Source organism: Oenanthe melanoleuca, chromosome 3, assembly GCF_029582105.1.
Source record: "Oenanthe melanoleuca isolate GR-GAL-2019-014 chromosome 3, OMel1.0, whole genome shotgun sequence".
NCBI classification, from domain to species: domain Eukaryota; kingdom Metazoa; phylum Chordata; class Aves; order Passeriformes; family Muscicapidae; genus Oenanthe; species Oenanthe melanoleuca.
This window is the reverse complement of record NC_079336.1, coordinates 53,339,560-53,361,817: the sequence shown is the minus strand read 5'-3', so window position 1 is coordinate 53,361,817 and position 22,258 is coordinate 53,339,560. Positions and strand designations below refer to the sequence as shown.

The following is a 22,258-nucleotide window of genomic DNA, read 5'->3' as shown; positions in this document are numbered from 1 at the left end:
TAAAAGGACAGATAAATGTCTAAGCAAGTGCCTCATTACTGTCAGAGCAATGATTTATTGTTTCATTTTACTGTTGTGTTTTCCTGGTTATTAGAGTGAAGGTTGAGTCAGCCTTTCCATTATAAGTGAACTTCCTTTAAGGAGCTGCAGTTTAACCAGAGAAGAAAACTCACTTGTAAGCATTTAGGTAAAGAGGAAAAATAAAAACACTGGCAAGTGCTTGGATACCATTTGGGGTGAGCAGTTCCTGACCTCTTGAGGCCCCAAATTAGCTGTTCTATTCTTCAGGGAATGGATGCCTCCCAGCTAGGATACCTGCTCCACCAAGAACCACTTTAGTTTAAGGAAGATGTAAAAGCAACTCAGAGAGAATCAGCAAAGCGCTGGGAGCTGCACCCCTTGCTCCCTGGGGCTACACCATGCCAGGGTGCTGCCTGGGTCATTGCCTCTCCCCAGTGGAATGGTGGCAGGCAAGGTTGTGCTGGGCAAGGTGAGGGGCCAGGTGAGTGAGGTGACTGCCCCCTTGAGAAGGGACCTGTGCAGAATTGGCTCTTTCCCCTTCCAACTGGTCACGGGGGTGAGGTGGCTACACTGCATCTGTTTTGGCCACCAGGCAGTTCCATTGAACATGACTATGTTCCTCATCAAGACTATTCAGAGCTTGTAATAAGTTCATTTTAGCTCCCAGTGAGTAACTGGAGAGGTTGAGCTTTGCCAATTATCCTACCTCCATCAGCTGCCACGTGTCAGTGGTCTGTGGTGATTATTGAGAATAGGACTGCATTTCATAAATCAGTGTGTGTATGCCATTTGACTGGAGCAGCCCTCCACACTTGGCTCCATTTTTCTCCCTCTCCCATTTTTTTTCTCTCTATTTTGTTTTGCTTTTAAACATGAGTGCTCATGAGGCACCGATCTCATCAGGGTTTCTGGTTTGCATGAGCTGCAGAGGTATACCAAATGCTTCAGCCATGGATTGTACCATAAAACCAAACCAAACTAAAAGCTTTCCATGTGAGAATGGTAGCATTTGAGGCTAAGGCATCCTTACAAAAATAACACTGCAGGCTGCTCATGGGATATGCTGGTGAGATACAGGCAGAGGCCTCCCCTGGAATCCAAAATCCCCAGCACAGGGCAGTCTCTGAGAGAGCATCTGGGTGGGAGCCTGGCTGCCAGCCAAAACTACCCCAACACCACACTAAAAAAAAACCAAACCTGCTAATAAGCCCTACTGCTAAGTGCCAGGAGTTTGCTCCACTATCCAGGAGGATCACAATACTAGACACAAACTCCTTATCCTTTTCTTTCATTTTTTCACTTTTTTTCGCCCCCTGATTTTAGAAAAATTGCTCTTCAAAATTGGATCAAATCAGAGCTGCTTTGAGTCAGAAAGCTAGAAAACAAGACCCTAATCCAGACAAGTTGAAAGCAAAGAACAGTGGCTTGATATGTCAGCTGAGAGCCACAGTCACCAAACTCCTGCAATGGCTCAGACTGTTTTTCTGGCTGATGTGGTGGGCCCTTGATTCACCCTTTCTCTAAATAGGACTAGAAATGTTCCATTCATTGACATTGGTGTGTGCACTCCCAAAACACATTTTGGTTTCAATGAGTCAACAATTTCTAATATTTTCCAAATAGCTCCAGTTGTTTTTGTTTTTTCCATGCAGAAATGTGTGCTTCCTGGTGAAGGGCACAGTAGATTGTATAGTGCTGTGGGAAACATGAATCACTTTCCATTTGCCTCTCTGCTGCACTCCATTCTCCCAGACACTACCAGCAAGGCAGAAAAATTGATTCTAATCGAGCTTCATTCTAGCCTGATTCCTTCATATAATTCCTATAAATCCTGTCCCTCATACTTCTCTGCTCTCTTGCTTCATGTTTACTGAAGTGAATAGGTGAATTTCTGATAGTTTATGTTTAGATGGATGTCTGAAGCCTAAATTATCCAGAAAATTAGATTTTATTTTTTTTTAACCAAAGGAGTTTCTTTGTCCACTTAAACTTCTGAAACTTTCTGGTGTTTTCTTCTTTTCTATCTTTACTTTCCAACCAGAAAAAAAAATTCTTCTTTTTTTATTTTTTTATTAGTTATTTCAAGTTAGATGCTCAGTCCTTTGGAAATCAGATTTTGAAATTTGTAGAGAAACTAACATGGAAAAACAAAGTTGTGATGTTTTGACTTTCTCAGAATTCTTTCTACTGCCTGGGCTTTTGGCAAATCAAAAAAGTTCTCCCAAACTTATAAACATTTCCAAAATGTTTCAGAATCCATTATTTGTTTGGAAAAAAAAGAAGAAAATTAATCAAACAAGTCAACCCTAAAGTGCATTTTTCTGGAAGAGTTTTATAGGCAATGGATAATGATGAAGAAGCATTTTTGCACCCAAACTAGGAAGCATCCACCCATAAATGTTGGCAGTATGATATTTTTGCTTTATTTTTGCTTCAGTTTGTCACTGTGAACATCATGTGCAGGGCACAATGACAGCCATTTAGAACACTGAGTTTCTCAGCAATGAGAAATGAATCTAATGTTGTGTTTTCACCCATTTTCTGACTACCTTTTATCTCTTCTGAATGTTACTGAATGGCTCCTCTCTGGAGTCACATGCAAACCCATTTGGGAGACACGCTGTAAAACTGGCTACTATGGGTTTGTCTGCTCAGTAGGTGGGATTTCTTTGTATTTTGTCCACTTGATTTTTGATAGATCTTCCTTTTTGTTCCTAAAACTGAGAGGGCAGCAGATGTACATACAGAACAGCTGTGCTTGTTGATATGCTTTATGCTTGAGATATGCTTTAATCTAAGACTTTGCAGAGAAGTCCACTACTTACACTGGATCACTGTGGCTACCAAGCCACCTGCCATGTAGTTCCCAAGATCATAATGTCACATCTAAATGTGCTGACAATTCTGATCCCACTTTGGCCTCTGCTAGCAGACTGTGGAGGCACTGCCTCCTCCAAATGAAATTCAGTACCTCACTAAAGAAATGAAGTACTGCTCCCAAAAACTAAATTTACAGTTTCATGAGTGTGATCTTCAACCGGACAGGCTACTTGCTCCTCAGTAGCCCAGTCTCCTGAACAACCTATGACCATAAAGTTATGAGCACAACATTAGTGAGTGAACTGGCATGGGGATTTGAATGCATACACTCCGTGTCTACATCATCAAATTGTTTTTTTTCTGTATTTTGTCTCAAGGACACTGCAAAAGAGCTGCTAATTGTCTCTCAGGCTGCATCTGGGGCAAGGTGAGCCAGTGCCTACCAGACCTCATACATGGGCTCAGGGCTTCTCCAGGTGTGAGTGAGTGACAAAAGTCACAGCTCAGAGTCCCAGCTCAGACTTGGCTCCTGTGAGAGACACTGCATCTTCCAACCACAAACCAAACAACTTACAACATTGTATAGTGCAGAAAATGACACTTCCAAGTGTATTTATTGAGAAACAGGAAAGATGTACATAATTTTACAAGCTTTTAATTTTAATTTACATTTTTCTTAAATTAGGTAGGCCCTAATAAACTATAATCTGCTAATACATGACAGAGACCCTTGGCTTCAAATCTCCAAAATGCTGCTATTCCTGTGATTTTGGCTAATGTCACTTCAGCTCCTCTTCAAAGATACTAAATACCATATTCATTGACAGCATATGCCTGGTGTCAATCCTATAAAGCAGAGATGACTTTTGAACTGAAACCCTGGATCTTCACTGCTAAAACCTATTTTTCCTATTGTGGGTCAAGTCTGTATTCTCCATAAACTCTGCAGTTCCAATGGGATGTAAGGTTTCATCTGCCCCAAGAGGAAGAACACTGGTATAGAGGGCTTTTATCTGGCCTCATCTCCCTTGTCAATGCTTACACTGGAACACACTCTGCATCTGCTTTGGATGCAAACACTGCTGCTCACACTGGACTCAAATGGGAACTGATCTACACAGGCATCTAAAAATAAGCATAATTTTTAGGTTTTTTCTGCCTTCTTTTACTGAACTGCACAGAGCTTTGTCTAAGACACTATCCCATGATTGTAATCACAAAATATTTGTATTCTGCAAGCTGACCACTCAAATGCCTAATGAATGTTCAGGTTCTGTACTGAGAACTGCTAGAGTATCAACAAAATGCATTTTATTCTATATTTCATTTGTCCACAATACTTGCAAATGGGACCTTGTGCTCAATCTTGTTGTTGAGGAGAGGCTGAAGGGAAGATAGTTTCTGATTAACATCCTTCTGAATTAAAATGCACTCAATGTCAAAGTGACCAGCCTTCAGTTTGATCTTCTTAAGCCCATCTGGAACAGTCTGGCATGACTGTCTCTGCCTTGGTTATTTTCTTCCCTGTATTGTTCATGCAGGAAAATATATCAGACTAATTTCTCTCTACAAGGCAGGAACGTACTACATAATTTTATTTAAAAATATATAGCAAATTTTGCTTAGCAAGTGAGTATTCATGCTCTGAAATTTTGTTTTAGAGTTTCAGTATTGCAAAGCCTTTTGAGCTGCATCCTTGAATTTTCTCTGGATACGTGTTTGTGTGGATTACTTGTTTTAACAATAAACTTCTGCTATGGTAGCACACAGAACCTTGTCATGCTCTGTAAAACTTTCCTTCTTTTTCCTTCATCTCCTCTCTAGAAATCCATATATTAATTGAGCCATATCTGCCACAGAAAGCTAAGCACAACTCCAATGAAGGCACTGCAAACCTTTAAGAAGAACCAATGGCTGTGGCTGGGCTACTGTTTGTTCTTACATCTGATTAGGAAAAGAACACTGAAAAGCTGAACAAATAACTTGAGAAATATTATTACCTCATGCATTTAAATATCACTATGACATGTCAAAAAAAAAAAAAAAGAGTAAAAAAACTAGTTAACCATACAAATTTTTTGTTTTATCATGTCTTTTACATTGAGATTTTTATGTAATGCTGGAACTCGAGAAGGGCTTCAAATTTCTTTCCTATTACAGTAGAAACACTTTTTTTCCCATCTGAAAAATGACAAAAAGCTGCACTGCAGATTTTTATGACATGCATTTCCAGGTACTAAAAATAAAAAGAAGGTATGCTTTATTTTTTGTTTTGGATGCACAAATCTATCACCCAAATATCTACTAGTCTACAGAGATTTCATATATGGCCAGTCTCACATGATAGGTTTGAACTGTGATAAAAAATTATTGTTTTGTTGTGTGGTGACTTGTTTATCCAATTCCAACACATTTTCCAAAGAAATTGTTTCTGATGAATTCACAGAGTAGTTTAACCTTGGACTTGTAGCGCCTCCAGGCTTTCACCTACCAAGTAACTTTATCAAATCTCAACAGAGTTTAAATGAACAAAGTTACTACCTGGTAACTATGGCTTATGATGGTTTCAGAGCACAAGGAGGGAAGATTTTCACCTCAGTGCTGAGCACTGTGCTCATGCAGACATCCTGGAGTTTGTCTTTAACATCTTCTCCTGCTGCAGTCAGTGCACACGCAGCCTCAGGTGTTTCCACATCTTTAACAGTGTTAAAAATTGGAAAAGTAGTTTCCATCTTCTGCCATGAGAGAGGAAGCAGTGGCCATTGTTTCAGAGTGCTCAAGCTGGACATGGAGCATTGAGGGCCCTGTGTGCAATATAGATCTTGCTCATTTTCCATAGCTGAAAGGTAGAATGCTCAAAACTTGCAGGATAATTATTGCTATATGGACTGTAACTTTTAATAGAAATTATAGAAGCTAAGGTGATATATTCCTCAATATTTCTCCATGAAAATCATCTCCTTATCCTTTCCTCAGATGCCTGACATGCTACTGAAATTTCTGATTCAAAAACATTTAGGGTTGTCCCTATGCAATTTTGTTGAGCAATCAAAAATGGATGAGAAAAATCATGCTGACCCAAAAAAAAATACAAGAAAATGTGGAACAGAATGGAAAAGCTACCAAAATGCTGTTTTCTTTACCAAAGTGGAATATTTGTCTGAAATGGCTGATGTCATCAAGACAGTAATTTCAGCAGCTTGTGTTGATCCTGAACATGCTAACTGTAGCATCATTTCCACATCTGACTGATGAGAGCTTCTTTAAGTAAGCTCTTTTCATTCTTTTAATTCCTAATGAACTTGTGTTTCATTCCCCATCTGGGATTAACTCCACACTTTCACCTTCCAGTAATGCCACCTGAACACTTTGTCTGCTGGGTGGAACTTTGCTCCAGATGCACTCCTTGTATGGCTTTCAGTGGACTCAGTAATTAATGAATATGGCTCTTAGTTCTCTTGCTGGAGAATCAAGAAATGATGCTAAAGGTGTTAAAAACTATTTTTTCTTTTACCTTTCCAGGTAGCGGTCCCCAGTATCAGCCTCCCAATATATTCTCAATTTTTCTCAAAAAATCAGTGGAATTATTCAGAATCCAAATAAAAACACAAACTTTCCTTTATTATTTTTTGCTTACTGCAACAAATACTTAAATTCTTTGATGCAGCCCTGCTCTTTGATTTCTATGAATTTCAAATTTGGTCATGTCAAAAATTATCACAAAGCTTTTTTTGTTTATCTACATAGTTTTTAACCAAAATTACATTATAACACACGAACACAGTCTTCTCTTTAAGGCACAACACATCATATGCACATTCTGTTTGCCAAACTTATAAAAGAGACAATATTATATAACCCTTTCCCTCCCCTGCCACCCCCTCCCACCTCCCCCCCCAAAAAAAAGAAAGAAAAATTGCATCCACTTCCAAAATCAGCTGCTAATAAAGTCACAGTAAATTATTTTCATCAATAATTTACACAAATTACAGGTCTAGACAGGATTGTCATTATACAGTCTGAGTGCATTCCAATTCAGATTTTTTGGGTTAGGTAGGCTAAAGTCTCGTTCAAACCTCAGTGCTGAGAATATATCCCATTTTGAGGAATGTTGTTGAACACCACTTTGTTGGCTGGAAAATGAGTTTTGGTGCTTTGCCAGTTCGAGTCCTTTGTTCACTCCTGTCAGGGCTCACTTGGTGTGTACCAGCAACCTCCACAGTTTTAATTCACTTACAAACGTTGCATATATAAGACCATAGAGCTTTCTTACGTAGCACTAATGTTTTAACTTCATTCAGCAATCTGAATTCTTCAATTTGGAATTTTCAATTCCAAATATTTCTTCCCTTCTTAAGACAATTCATATGTGTAAAGCCAGAGGCATTGAATCACACATAAAAATTCAGTGTACTTGAAATATATATATATATATATATATAAAAGGATCACCAGCTTTAGAACACAGTTACAAATACTCTAGTTCCAGTGCTTGATGGAGAGCCAAGAGGTCCGAGTGACTGGATATCCTCCAGAAAGGCATGTTGTGCTGTGTTTGTTAGAGGAGGGAAAAGGTCAGGAGAGATGAACACAGGGACATGGGGTGGCAAATGACACACAAGAATAGTTAGAGATTACCAGCACCTATTTTACACCACTGTGTTTCTGGATTGATTTTTGCTGTTCAAGTACTGACAAAAATCAGACCAAAAAAGATCTGAGCTTAGTAGCTCAACTGAAGTTAAAATAATCAGGTAATAGCCTTTCTTAATAGTTTCTTTGGAAAACACCTGTTATTCAGTAAGAGCTACTTGCTTATTGTTAGCATGCAGACCCATACAAAGGAGCATTAATAGGAAATCCTTTGATGCTCCACTTATTTGACTGCAAAATACTGAATCATCATTTAAAAGATTATAAGACTTCCATGAAAAGATGCTTCTCACTCAACACTTCAAAACAGATGTGAATTACAATTTTTCTCCATCCAGGCAGAAGAAGAAACCTCTTTGGATAAGAAAATAACACATTTCTAGTTTAAGAAAAGATAATTCGCGTTGCAGAAAGCATCAGTGTCTGTGAGAGATGCAGGTATATGCACTATTCTCCTTCAGTATTTCATAAGAACAGAAAAAAAACCATATTTCCATGTTGTGTTTAGATCTATTTGAGATGTGCCATATTCATCCATCTCTCTGAATTCTACATCTATCCATGCAATATAGCCAATGTTAAGGAAAAAGCATGCCCAACCAGAAAGCACACAATCCAACCACCACTGTTTAGCAAAAATCATAGAGGACCCATCACCAGTACTGTACCTATATTAAGGAACCATTTGGAATGAGCATTTTGGTTATTTCCATTTTGTTTCCACTCCAACTGCAATGCTAAGAGAGTGCTTTATTTTGCTACTCCTAGCACAACAAGATTTACATAACTGATCCTGTACAGGCAATGTGAGGCAACTTTGCATTGTGAGGCAAAAAATTCAATTTCTGCATGCTTCCAGGGGTTATACTGGAAAGCATGGCAAAAATTACTAATTTGATCTGTTTCTTGAGCATTAGAAACTTTTCTGCTGAAAACAGACTTTAATTATCATAATGGGGAGACTAGGAAAACGTTCTTTTTTGGAAACATAGATTTGGTGCACAGTGTCTACATTGTGCTCATTTTCCTTTAGCAGGTATTTCTTTCTGGAAGAAAACTATTTTTTATCATATTTGCTGCAGTAAACTATGGAGCTTCATCTATCTTAGCAAAAAAAAATATGCACAGCACTTTAGATGTTTCCACATTCTCTGTAACACTTGAAACATCACCAATTTCAGCATTTTAAGAAAAACACTATCCAACCATCATATCATAACCCTTTCTATCTCTTCTGTTTATATTTAATTTGCTTGAAGTTTGTCAGACATTTTTGCTGCATTATTTTCCCATCTGTTTCGAAAATAATTGTGTGGGTTTTTTTTTTCTTTCCAAAGTGAAGTGAAGCAAATGCTAGAATCCAAATGGTTCATTTTACTCTAAGTGTTGATCTCATCATGCTCTTGCTGGCTTGTATCTGTGGACTGAAATTATTTGTCATTTTGTGCAACACTGACAGAAATGCAAACAGAAAGGCTTGCATTAGTAGCTATGTATCACACCAACATTTCAGAAGACAGGTTACCTTTTTTGCTGCCTGTTCTTCTTCTACACCATCCCCAATTACAACATATACTACTTTTCTGCCAAACCTTTGCATTATTCGTTCAAAGCAACTTTCTTTTCCTGGAAGATAAATGAGATAAGAGTTCAGGGTGAAGTTACCTGATTAGCTGCATGTTCCTCATCTCGGCCATCTCCAATCACAACATAAGTTATGTTAGTGCCAAATCTGGACACTATACGCTCAAAACAGCTCTCTTTGCCTGAAAAACAATGCACTGTTTGTTCAAGCTATCAAGTGAGTTATGCTGAAGCCTTACAGAGGATTTTTGCAGTGGTAAGACATTGCTACAACCATTTTTAAGAAGTTCCCAGCCGTAAGATTTAGAGCCAATCTGGTAAGAAGCAATGGGTTCCCTTAGTGACACTAAGATGCTTCAGATAAAACTAGATCTCCTAATCATTACAGGAAAGTCACTAAGATAAAGGAATTAGCAGCATTGCAAAAATGAATAGGTTAGTGAATGAATAATTGAATTTAAATATTTCCTTATGATTGTAATAATATTCTTATAAGGAAAGGAGAAATTTTAATTCTAATGTATCTGCAATAATGATGTAGTAATGAACAAACTTAATTAAATGATGATCAATACAATAGTTTTGCCTGACACTGCTAGAATTTGCACCACTTTTTCCCTTGTGAAAATAATTTAGGAAACATATTGCAATGCTTTTGCCAATGAAGTGAAAAATTTAATGCTATAAAGGTGGCTGTAGGTATAGAAATGAAGCATTCCTGAACTGATGATTGGTAAAACCTGCAAATTATCAGTCACTGTATGCTGCATCACATTTCACAGGAATGACAGCTTCTCTTGTTTTACAGTTTTGGATGCAATTTCCAGAAACTAGACATTTACAAACCATAAAGCACAAAAGGCACACAGTTGTGAACAGAATGGGGAAGTGTCCTTTTATTATCCAGCAATCCAGAGGTTCTGTTAGCAACAGCTGTCATTCCCATCACTGACATACTGTGCCTCAGGAAAAGGTTTGTGAAGCTGTGGCCTGGCTTGCATAGAGCTGAAGATCAGAGCAGAGGTTAATTCAACAGAATTTTTCAGATTTGAATTCACAAAAACTTATCTTCATTCTTTTCTGCAAGTTTTTTGTTTTCTGCACCATATTGAGCAGTTTCTGAGGCTTTTAGGCAGCATCCCTATTCCTTTAGGTATAATTGAAAATAAGGTGAATTTGGAATTCTTGACCAAAACACATTTTAACACGTGCAATGCCTAAATATTATAAGTAAAACTGCTAAGTGTCAGGGAAGTGTTTTGGAATACATTCATTACTGGAAAAAGACATTGGTAATGCAGTGCAGTCAGAATGGATTAAGCAATAATTTTCTTACCTATTTTGGTTGCACTGTATATATTTTCAATAGGAAAAGCTCCTCCTAAGCTGTATAGTAGAACTTTTGCAAGTGCTGGGATGAGCTGGGTTGTTGTTACTAACACGTTTACACAATTACTCCTAAAATGAGAGAAAGAGTTTAAGTTTAAATAGTTTTAAAACAGTGCCCACATGTTGATGAGGTGAACCAGTTTGTGGAGAGGACATTAAGGATCCCTCAACATTTACTTTCATTCACACAGTACATCTGCTCAGCACCATCACTTACAGAAAATGTACATAAAACCCCAGGTGAAATATTTTAAAAATATGTAAGCCTGATTTGTAGGAAATATTCCACACTGGTTTATAAAAAAAGGTCTTTGAAAATGGGTCTAGTAAAATGCAGATACTTAAGATCACCACCAACCTCTAAAACAAGGTATTTGAATAGTTTGAAAGCATAATTTTAATGCTGACAATTAATTATCAGTAGCTACCAGCAAAATAAAAGAGTTAAGAGAATGCAAAACCATCATTCGCGATTACTTTATCTTTTATCTGCTCTTTTATCTATCCATTTCTTCACAATGGCATCAGTTTCTTCAAGTCCAAAGAGTAAGACTATCTCTGAAGAGAGGGAGAGATGAATGGTGAGGATGAAAACTTGAATGGAAAAGTTCTGCAGGCCGGAGAACTCAGAGCTGAGCTACTTTAGGCACTCACAGGCTGGAACATGAGCATGACCATGATGTGGACATGGAGTTGAAAATAAATACTTGTGAGTTTTCCTTCTGGCATTTCCACAAATTCGAAGCAAGACCCTAGGCTGCTATTTTCACCTTTATATATATTTCAATTTCCTGTTAGTAACATATCAGTAATATTTAGTTGACTCACAGGTAGCTTCTGAAGGTTTATAGTTGTACAGTTCTCTGAAGACATGACAAAAACTACTATTTAACAATCCTGAGTGAAAGATAACAGTTATCCAGACTCATCCACCAATGTTCAACTGGCCTTCATTACCAAAAGTCTCTCTGAAGACTAAAAATTCAGGAAGAAATGCAGAGCTAAACAGCTTACACAAATTTGTTACTTTTGTTTTCCCCTGAAGTGCTTCACACGTTGTTAAATAAACAATTAAGAGATAAGCATATTGCAAAAGTTGTTGTGTTGAAATTAAGGCTTTTGTGTCTTTCCAAGTTTGTTCTTTCCATGTGACACTGAGTCTTTTCCCAGATGCTCAGAAAGGAAGATGACTTAATGTTGTTCTTTTTTTGTGGTTTAAAACCAGGGCTTTTAGGATTTATGGTAAGATACATATTGCATGGCTTACTAAGTAGAAGCAGGGCTCACAGTTTTATTGTTTCAGAGGAACAATACATTTTATGTCTCCATATTCGGAACTCAGACTCTTAATTCAGTTAAATGAGATTTTTGCTGTTCTGAAAACACAAGATTTATACTCAGATATACTAGTTTGCTAGGAAGGAGAGAAAAAAAATGCCCTAATGTTCTGGTATCTATACAGTATTTAGGTAGCACTGTGAATAGGCACAAACACTGAAGGACAGAACAGAAATCTGTGGAGTTCAGAGAATGCTGTTCACAAGGTAATAAATTAAGCTGTCTCAGAATTCTACAATACACTTTTAATGTAAACTCATTCGAGAAGACATTTCGTACTATCTTTAGTAAATGCTGGAATCAGGACAAACAAAACCACTTTCCACTTTTCCTGTGTCCTATTCAAAAGTCATAGTAGACCTGTTCTCTTAAATGCACTAATTTATTGTAATCTAAAATTTAAAACAATATCCATTACGTGTCTAGAAACTTTTTTTACAGCAGACTCAGATACATACCTTGTGCTGATAATTGATAATGATTTAAGTGCATTTGTTAGCCAGGAGTCTGTCAGAGCTTCAATCTCTGCTCTTAATTGCAACCATGCATCTCTTTTAGCGGGACCCAGGAGTCCTTTTATGTAAGAAAAGTGAGAAAAATAGAATTAAATTCTGTGTCAGACAGAGTTTATGGCCATTGTTTCTATTTTAAATTCCACTACACTTGAAAAAATATCAAAGAGAAAATCTGTTGTCTTCAACAAACAGGAAATCTTAGGTTTTATTTGTACTTCACTATATCAAGGAATGTCAGTATTTCAGATAATAATACTAATGATACTAATAATAGCAATAATTTCTTTATATATCAGGCTGCATTTCAAACTATTCCTTTCAGAAACACATATTTTTTAAACCAGCTCCTCCCATAACATAAGTTATTCTGAAATATCAGAGGCAGCGACAAGGAGATCCATGTCATTGGGATCACAGGTGAAGAGGTGACAAAAGAAGACACTTCAGAATAAACTGGCCTTTGCAGTACCTGCTTATGTTTAAAACTGCCCTGCTTATGACTCTGCTTATTGTTTGAACTTCAGGTTACACATACGTACATGTATTTTTTTGCTAATGGCTTGCTCTTCATGTCCTGTTGTAGCTGGCTTCTTTTATGGCATTCACAGCCTGAAATGGCTGCACATCTTATGTTCTCATATCTCAGTCAGTCCTTAAAAGTTAGTCCTCAAAATCTCTTTTTGGATATAAATTGTCAGACGTTTAAAAATACCCAACCTACTGAATGTTGAGACATTAATTTGTTGGAAGCAAGGTATTTTAAATGTAGATTTGGTCATGGAAGAGCAGGGAAATAGGCTTCTCTTTCACACCCTATGTTCCCAAGAAGCAATGATGACTGTCTTGAAAAATCAGAAGTGAAATAACCTAAAAATACATGGGATGGATCTTGCCTTCTGATATTTTCTAGCAGCTCTTTTGAAATAAACAGATACATATGAGCTAAGAAGATCATTAAAATGGCTAAAATGTGGAGAACATATTAAGAAACTTGCCCATTAAGGATGGCTTGTATTTCAGAAGCAGGATATGTGTGAGACAATAAAAACCTTAATCCAGTGCACCACATATCCACACCTTTTTTGCAATGTTTTGCTCCTCTCAATGTGTTTCCCTGTGCTGTGCTCTTGGACTTGTTCTCTAATCAGTTTTAAGGATTTTATGAAATGCAGCAGCTTTAGAATCTTAGATGCATCATGAGATATAAGAAAATCCAGTAAACTTTTGGTTAACACTGTTTCAAGAATTATTAATGTATAAAAACTCTATTTACAACACCAACAAAGGACAAAGTAGGGCAAGTGAAAGTCAGCTCTCTACTACCCCCTTTGGTCCTATTGCTTCATCCTGTGGTAAGGAAATACTGAACTACTAACAGTGACTAAAGACTTCTAAGTATTCCCTGTCCTTACAGTCTGTTGCTGAGGGGGTCAGTTGACACAATCACTTCCTCAGAAGAAGGCTGTTTCTCTGCAAGTCACACAGGACTCTTCAGAACAGATTCTTTTGGCTCTGTTGCTTTATTGCCTACAATCTGCTGGTGCAGACATAAGAGAGACTGTGAATTAAAACAGTAACAGCAAAGCTCTTGTCCCAAATGAGATTTGGGCTTATTGGAGACAAAACTGTGTGAGCTACAGAGTCAGCAAAAGGGGCTATTGGCATGGCAGTGATAGAATTTTCTTGCATCCACTGGTGAAAACAGACTAGCAGGTGCCCAGCAGAAAGTTTAGGCAACAGTGCTGTCACCAACCAAGTAATGAAGATGCAGGATGGAAATGGCCAGCCACAATTAATTTGTGCTGTGGAAACAATGCAGGATCTTTCCCAGAACAACAGCAAATCTGAGGGAGGATAAGTGGTTCAACAACTCAGTAAGACCAGCTGGCTCTGAAGGAGGAAAAAGGGCCCTGTGGAAGCTAAATGGACGCTTGCTTGGTTTTTTGTGCATTTCCCCTGCACAACAGCATGTGGCTCTGCCTTTTCAGTCAGTGGCTTCCAACAGCCCATATCACTCTCTGCTCCCCCTGTGGCTCCTTCCCTGGTGGCAGCTCACCATGCAGCTTAGATTGACCAGCACTCAAGCTGTTTTTGACAATTGAACTCACCTCCTATGTTGTTCTTGTAAGTATTATACAACTCTTTTACTCTTCTGTAACGGAAAGCCAGCTTCCTCATCCAGTCAACCCCTCCTCTTACACCTGTTGGCAGACAAAGGTTTGCACTACTTGCAGCTGCATGGAAGCCATCAGTTGCAAAACTGTAGGTACTGCAAACACCCAAAATACAGTAAAAATAAATACAATGTATTCCTGTAATACTCAAATTATTTCATCTTTTAAAAAAGAAAATAAAAAAGAAAAGAAGAAAAGATTCTGTATCTTACCTGAGGTCTTGTCCATTATCATCAGAAGAAACATCATCTATATGAACTTGATCACATTCCTGATAGAAATAAGAAAAAAACAGGTTTAAATGACAAATTTATCTTATGAGAGAGTGCTATCACCATTCCTGGAAGCATCCAAAAGACATATGGATGAGGTATTTGGGGATACAATTTAGGGGTGAGCACGGTGGGCTGGGCTAATGCAGATATTAGAGGTATTTTCCAACCTGAATGACTCTGTGCTCACACAGGCTTAGTACTGCTGAAGAAATGACTGGTGCAGGCCACTGGCTGCACCAGGAGATGGCAGCCTGTGCACACCCAAAATTTCCTACTGCCATTGACATCTTTAACATAGTGTAACCTTCAATTCCTACACAGTCTAAATCACTAGCTAAAGCAGGCCTTTAGAAAAGAAATATGCAATTTTGGTGTGATTTTGGGAAGTAAAATTATTTTAATTGTAAAGCCACAAAAATTGCAAGTCTCATTTACAGTCTCCCTAATATACCAATTCTTGAAAATCACATAAACCTTATTTTCCCACTCCCTAAAAGCAGTTTATGGTGAACCTCATCAGGCATAAAACTTATGTTAAGCAGCTTGGACACTTATCAAGTTCTTCTATTAATTTATGTGAGTGCCTCAGGCTGGAAAAATCACATATAATCAGCAATCCTACAGAACTTGATTATTTCCTGGCTTTGGAAGGGATGGAAGAATATTGAGGGAACTGAGGTACATTGGAAAAATGCATTCCCCTCCAAGATGGCCTTATAATTGGACAGCTATCAAATATCCTCATCTGCACAGTGGTTACAGCACAAAGATAAGAAACTGTAGTGAAAACAAAAGTAAATATATAAGCCAAGCCATCATGTATCATATAATTGTTTTGTGAAGTTGCTTGAACTAACATCTTAACCCAAAGGCACACCTGAAATTCAGTGTCCATTTGAGTCAGCACCTAATTTAGGCTCTCTGTGACCTGCAGGGGTGTGTCATTCTAGGTTTCCAATCTTTGTCTCATAACAGTGGCAAACTGTACAGATAAAGGATAAATCTGAACAGAGGAGTGATTTCCAAATGTGAAAGCCACAAGTTCCTAGAGCGTGAATATGGAGAATTATAATTTCATCTTTCTGCTTTGTTTACTTTGCTATGAACAGAAACTTAAGAGACTTTTACTCACATGAATTAAATTGTTAAAAAAGGGCAATTTTGTATAAGACAAATACATATAACTTAATTTTCAAATACATAATTTCATTGCATCATACAAGCAATTATAATTTAAAATATTGGATCAAAGCTAAAAGAATGAGTTGCCAAGCTCTGCTCATGTGGCTTAATTCATCAAGACAGGATAATAGAGCTGTGTTCAAGGAACAGGAATTTCTCACTGGAGAAATAAAATATTTTAGCTCTGTCTGAGGAGATTATTTGAGCTGTAGAATGTTTTAGAGAAGCTACTTTTGGATCTAAATAACAGATGAAGAGAGAAAGTAAAGGGGAAGTGGCAGCTGAAATAACATATTAATTTCTTTATCCTTATTAATTATTTACTCTCCAGAAAATATTGCCACTGTGTTTCACCCAGTGTAGGATGGGAAGTCAAAAATCAGACAAAACGCACTGCTGGGAAAAATTCTGACTCTATATTTTTGCCATATCTGGGCAATATATGGCTTCTTTATCATGCTCACAAATTTCCTTGGAACTGGTGTAAAGTTCCAGATATTTCCCTGGAAAGTGTTAAGTTTAAAATTTTAAAAATCCTTTCTGTGGATTTGAAGGTGTACTAATTAAATGGAGGGCACACAAAAACCTTGATGGATAAGGAGTGTCTGCTGCTGTTTGGGTTTTGCTAAGCCTGTCAGCTACATTGTTCCAGCCTTGAAAATTCTAGGTGACTGTTCTGCTGATAATTTAGTTATTAAGTTAAATAGGAGTGGGTGGCAAAGGCTCAGCTGTTTAATTTTTTTTTGTCTCAGTTTGTTCATTGTGATTCTGTGACTGACTCCAGGGACAGGATGAAGAGACCATGAAGTTTTCTTATTACTCACCTCCTTGTCCCTGCAAGAAAGTTGTTAATTTTACAGATCAAACCCAACAGAACTCTTCAAATTCCTCATTTTCCCCCTTACCCTTCTCCCCTGGATCTATGGGTCATCTCCTCTCTACATGCTGGCAACACACATTTTCTCACCAACAAACAAGCTCATGTGCTCATCACTCCTTGTTTTCTTTTACTTTGTTTTCTGGTCTACTTATCTACTTCAACTAAAATATTTACCTTTTACAAATTCACTTCCATGATGTGAAAAAAACTTGCATAAAAAAAGAAAAAGAAGGCAGTTTGACCAGATTTGAGATAGTTCTCTGCTTTTCTCAAAAGAAACAGGAAACTGGTGGTACAACAGTACATCTAAATTTGTTTTTAAATTATGCCAAACAGTTATGGGAAAGAAGGAAAGCAAGCAAGCTCTCTGACAATTTAAATATTAAGGTAAAATACTTTTCAAATCAGCTACAGTACTGGTTAAGCTAAAATCACAGTGGCTGTCAGTACAATGTCAAAATTAAGAATCATAAAAATATGTCTCCTCTTAGAGAAAATACAGGAAAGGAATCTAGGTATAATATCTAGCTTTTGCTTGAAGCAATACTTATTTAAATGTATCTGAGTGGAATTCTCTGCAGCAATTTTTAGAGCCTGAAAATTTGAGAGTGCAGAATCAATAAATCATCCATAAAACTTATCATCCTGGAATGAACAGTAATTTCATTATCCAGTAAAAACACTGCCTTACCACACTGAACACAATACTGTTATTAATGAGGGTGTATTCAGCACAATGCCTTCTTAGTCTATATAGAAAGCCTCCTTTAATAAGCATGCTTCCATCTCTAGTTAAAACTAGATTTACCTGCCTTCCAAATTCTGAGACTTACCAAAATCCTATTTTTAATTTCTTCTTTCTATTTCTAATGAGAAATAAAGGACAAAATCTCCTTTAAAATATGGTACAATAATGATAAAAATGGAAATATAATTCAGTTTGTTTGAAATGAATACTCTTTTTTTTCCTTTACATTTTTACATTGACCTGAGAGTGGAGTGGAATAATGGAGTTGGAAGATCCATGTCTGAATTACTACTTGCAATTTGCAGAAGTTATTTTTTCTGGTGTGTGTAATAGGCCTCACCAATGTTTCTAAATGCTGTCTTAAAATTAATACTGAGATATGAAGAAAAACTTAATTTTATCCCCCACCTGCTTGAAAGGAAAATGACTTAGTTTGGCTATTGCTACAAATCTGAATCTCATCTCTAAGCGTTGTTTAGGCACATGAACTCTCTGGAGCACTGGACTCCTATTTTCATGGCAAAACACCAACTGCCCTCCCAAGAGATACTTCTCTGGCTAACTACAATTTATACCCTGAGAATGCAGTAGCTGGAGAACAGCCTAGCCTGAAATAAAAGTGCAGCTTGGCTGATTAGAACACGGGTTACTGGGTCAGCAGGGAATGTCTCAGCAGATCGGAATTTCTGCATCAGCAATCATTGCAGAGAGGTGGATTTGCAGAGAGGAAGGAAAACTTTAGTTTTGTATGTGATAACTTCAAGAACTTGGCTATTATTCCTACAACCTGCTATGTGGTCTTTGTAACCAAGAAAGACAGGGAAAAAAAGAAAGTATAGAGGATGAATTGACTGGAGTAAATATTACAGGAACACAGGTTCAGTAGTGCTTTACAGCTCTCATGTCCAGGCCACGAGGTTTACTGTGGGCTGAAGATGAAAGCAAGACAGAAGGTAAGGAACCTGAGGGCTCACCACTGGAAAAGTGACATGATGAACCGACAAGCAATGTATCTGCCTAGAAAATAAAGGATTATCTCACTTCCTCCAGTGAGAACTGAAGGACTCCTGTCTCGATGGCCATGATCAGCAGCAGCTCAGCACTCCTGTCTGCTCCCCTGGGGGAGGACAGAGAGAAGACAGAGAAAGAGAGATGGAGAGAGGAGGGGAGGTGATTCCCAAGTCAGACTGGGAATTCTCAGAATTCATTATACAGTCATTCATTTGCACTGTAATATTCAGTAATGGCCAAGTGCTCTGCAAACAGACTTAAACAGACAGGTTTATTAAAAGGCATATTAAAGGATACCTCTACATCACTTTATCCTACCTGCTAAGAACATAGAAAATTACTGGTCTTCTTGCACATACTGAAATGTATGCACACAACTCATTTCAGCACATGAATTTATGAATTTTGGTAGTCTAGTAAGAGTGCTGGTTTTGAGACCAAGATGGGCCATAAAACATTAAATTTCTTGCAGAAATTGTAATTATTAAATACATATATACATTGTTTTCAATCAAATCAAACAGATTGATTTACAAACTCTCTAAGACAGCTCCCAAATAGTATTTTTTGATTTATCTAAAACTGGGAACTGTTCACGCTCTGGAATGACCTGGCATATGAGTTTTCAGACAGGGTATTAAAACCATCATATGAAGATTAGCCAAAATATAATGATCCACCTATGACAGCTGAACTTGTGGTCTACAGACAAAATAAATACTGAGAGAAAGGAATGAAGTTTCAATGGCCATAATAAAGAGGTATGGAAAGAGGGCAAAGCTCCATTTTGCTGAACTCTTTCACCTGAACTCAGCACAACATTGAAGAACAGATTCTACAGAATGGCTTAAATTTTGTTCATGCCACATAAAATCCAAATGTGCAGGGGCAAAGGTCAGCTAAAAAAAATTTAAGAAATGCTTTGAAAAAATTATTTGGTACGGGGCACCAGAAGGAGATATTCACTGAATGCACTTGCATTGTCAAGAGATGCCTCCCTAGGACTGCAATAAAGCATCCCCTGGGAAAGGCATCTCCAGGGCTTTTCTATGTTTCTGCTGCTGCAAGGAGGAAGTGCAGCTCAGGCGTGGGGTGAAGTAGATTCCAGTTTCTTGACTTACAAATGAAGCCTGCAAGAGATGACTAAGACAACAGCAGACTGGTACCTTCTGCTTTCCTTACTGCCTACTTGATGAAGGAACAAAAGACAAAATCAACATCCCAGTGGATGGAAAACATTCACCTCTCTTTATTTTGTTTTTTCACTCGCCAGAGACCTTTCTCTGGGATTCTAAACAAAACCTCAAAGTCTTCCAACTCCCATTCATGGCAAGTATCTGTCCATGGAGGGAAGGCATGGATCTACTCTGAGTAAGAAAAATAACAGTTTTAGACCAGCAGAAGGTCTGAAAAGCCCCCAGGTTAATTTGAAGACTGTTTTTCACCCCATGTCTTGACACACATGGTTGTGGGCTGTCACTGTCCATATTAACAGATCTAAGAGTGAAATAGAAAGCCTGTGAAGGCCAGCTGACAAGCCTGCTTCCCAGCCCATGTCCCTGTGAGAGTCCATCCAGGTGCTGCCCACAGAGGGCACCTCCTAGGAAGAGGTCTCTCCCTTTTCTGACCAATTGCCAAATTATATTCCCTGGGTACACTGTGACAATATGTTGGTTGCCTGATTGGGAAGAGACATCACTGATCAGAACATCTATCACAGTCCCAGCTCTCTGATGCTGCATTCTTTGAGGTAAATGAAGAATATTCTACATTTGAACAAGTAGCAGGGCCCTGTAGCCAAAAGGCTGCTCAGGTATGTCAAGAGAACAGTCTCTTCTGGTCAGATGGGGGCACCCACTGAAAGCAAACAAACATAGAGAACTTCAAGAGAAGAATGTGAGGTGTGTATGTTACCATCCTGGAGATGACAGTAGACAGCTTTACATACATGGAAACCAAAAAAATGGCTACAGGACAAAGAAAGGAGTGGGTAGTCTGCAGATTCTCTCTCACTGAGTTTCAGAGAATGACTCTGGTGCCTCTGGAAGTCAGTGCCACCTGCCTAACCTCTCTCTGATTAGAGTATGACAAACCCAAAGACTACACAGGCAGAACTATCACACACAATAAACACTAATGCACAACAGAGTCACTAAAATCAGGAATACCAGTGCTAGCATTTGACTCTTACCTCTAAATCATTAAAAAATAAATGTGTGTCAGCAAGATTAAATATCATTTCTTCCATTCGCAGTCCAAGGGTCACTGCCATCGGTGGATCCTTAAAAAACAAAAAACAAGGTTAGCTAATTACATACCTCTTAGTTATATTAGAATGACTTTAAAAATTGATGGATATAAAGTGTTTTGAAAAATTAACACCATAAGGAATTTCCCTGAAATCCTTTCAATATTAAGCTATTTTAATATAATTCTATAAGAAGACACTGCTGAACCTCTGTTTGTGAGAAAATTCAGAGAGCTGTGGATGTTTAAAAAAATCAAATTTTTTAAAGCTGAGCAATTTGCCACCTGGCTGAACTGACAGGAAAAAACCTGGTAGCCATGAACATATACACAAATATAAACAAAAACAAGTATAAAGAAGACTGGAAATAAGGATGGCACTTTTCATAAAAGATGTATGTAGGAACATATATTCCTGTGGAAAACATACATAAGTTTGTTGTTTGCTGCAGATCATCCCTTCATTGCTGATGAAACACAGCAATCCTGTCTCTGGATAAGATTCATTCAAAATGTTGCATCTGTTTGTAGGTTGTCTTTCACACTATCAAATTGCTCTGCCTCAGCAAGACACCACAAACCTACTGATCTGCAATAACACTGAGAGCATTAAGCATACAGCTAAGGTAAGGTAATTAATTCAATTTTTTAAAGTTTTCTAGGAGAGAGGTAAAGCAGATTTGTGTTACCTTGCATTTAGTTTAGAGTAACGGTGATGCTTTGCTGACACCTAGTAATTAGTTTGATTATTGCCTTATAATAATCTATATAATTGCCTTAATAATCTGCCTGAGCTTGTGGGGTTCTGTTACCTTTTTTATGCTTAACACAGTGCAGTAGACTTTTAAAACGCATGTGGGTCTCTTCTCATCAAAATATGAAAAAAATATATACTGCATCATTTAAACTCTGATTGACACAAGCAAGTTTTCAGAAATCCCTTCTTAAATACCTTGAGATTTAAAATCTAAATGTTTACCAGCATGTGGAACAAAATCTCACAAAACCTCAAATGATCGTTTGTTAGCATTAGGATGAAAGGCTTCCCAACCAGGATCAGACACTCACCACTCCAGGGCTTTGCAATGACACAGGCACTTAATAACTGATGGTAAAATCTGAAACACTGACATACTTTGACTCTTACTCACGGAAAAGTCATACTTGAAGGGGAGAATGGTATTCAAGAAGTTGTAACAATCCAAAGTTAGACCCAATTCTCTGGCAGTGAAAGAAAATATTTTATGTTGACCCCTGAACTGGTCTAGACTACCTTTCAGAAGTAAAATACGAATGCAGTGCCCAGGAACAGAATTGTTATCCATTCTGTGCTCTGTAGTGATGTTCACTGGATTTGAAAGTCACATGGCTGAAGGCAGTGCCAAGTGCAAAGGTCAGATTTCCAAGAGGACGATTAAGGA

General features: G+C 37.8%; 1 protein-coding gene across 12 annotated transcripts in view; it reads right to left on the bottom strand.

Moving 5' to 3' along the window:
- Positions 1 to 6,764: 6,764 nt before the first annotated feature.
- Positions 6,765 to 22,258, bottom strand: part of EYA4 (EYA transcriptional coactivator and phosphatase 4) — a 136,116-nt gene continuing 120,622 nt past the window's right edge. For 9 of the 12 annotated variants that reach the window (XM_056488409.1, XM_056488413.1, XM_056488414.1 and 6 more), the window contains 7 exons: positions 20,782 to 20,871; positions 14,707 to 14,765; positions 14,429 to 14,589; positions 12,264 to 12,378; positions 10,415 to 10,536; positions 9,020 to 9,120; positions 6,765 to 7,390 (listed from right to left, as the gene is read on the bottom strand). In XM_056488409.1, the coding sequence (XP_056344384.1) occupies positions 7,310 to 7,390; positions 9,020 to 9,120; positions 10,415 to 10,536; positions 12,264 to 12,378; positions 14,429 to 14,589; positions 14,707 to 14,765; positions 20,782 to 20,871 (729 nt within the window). In that variant the 3' untranslated portion in view covers positions 6,765 to 7,309. Of the gene's footprint in view, positions 7,391 to 9,019; positions 9,121 to 9,159; positions 9,261 to 10,414; positions 10,537 to 12,263; positions 12,379 to 14,428; positions 14,590 to 14,706; positions 14,766 to 20,781; positions 20,872 to 22,258 lie in introns of all 12 variants that reach the window. The other 3 variants (XM_056488410.1, XM_056488412.1, XM_056488417.1) reach the window with 1 other exon arrangement.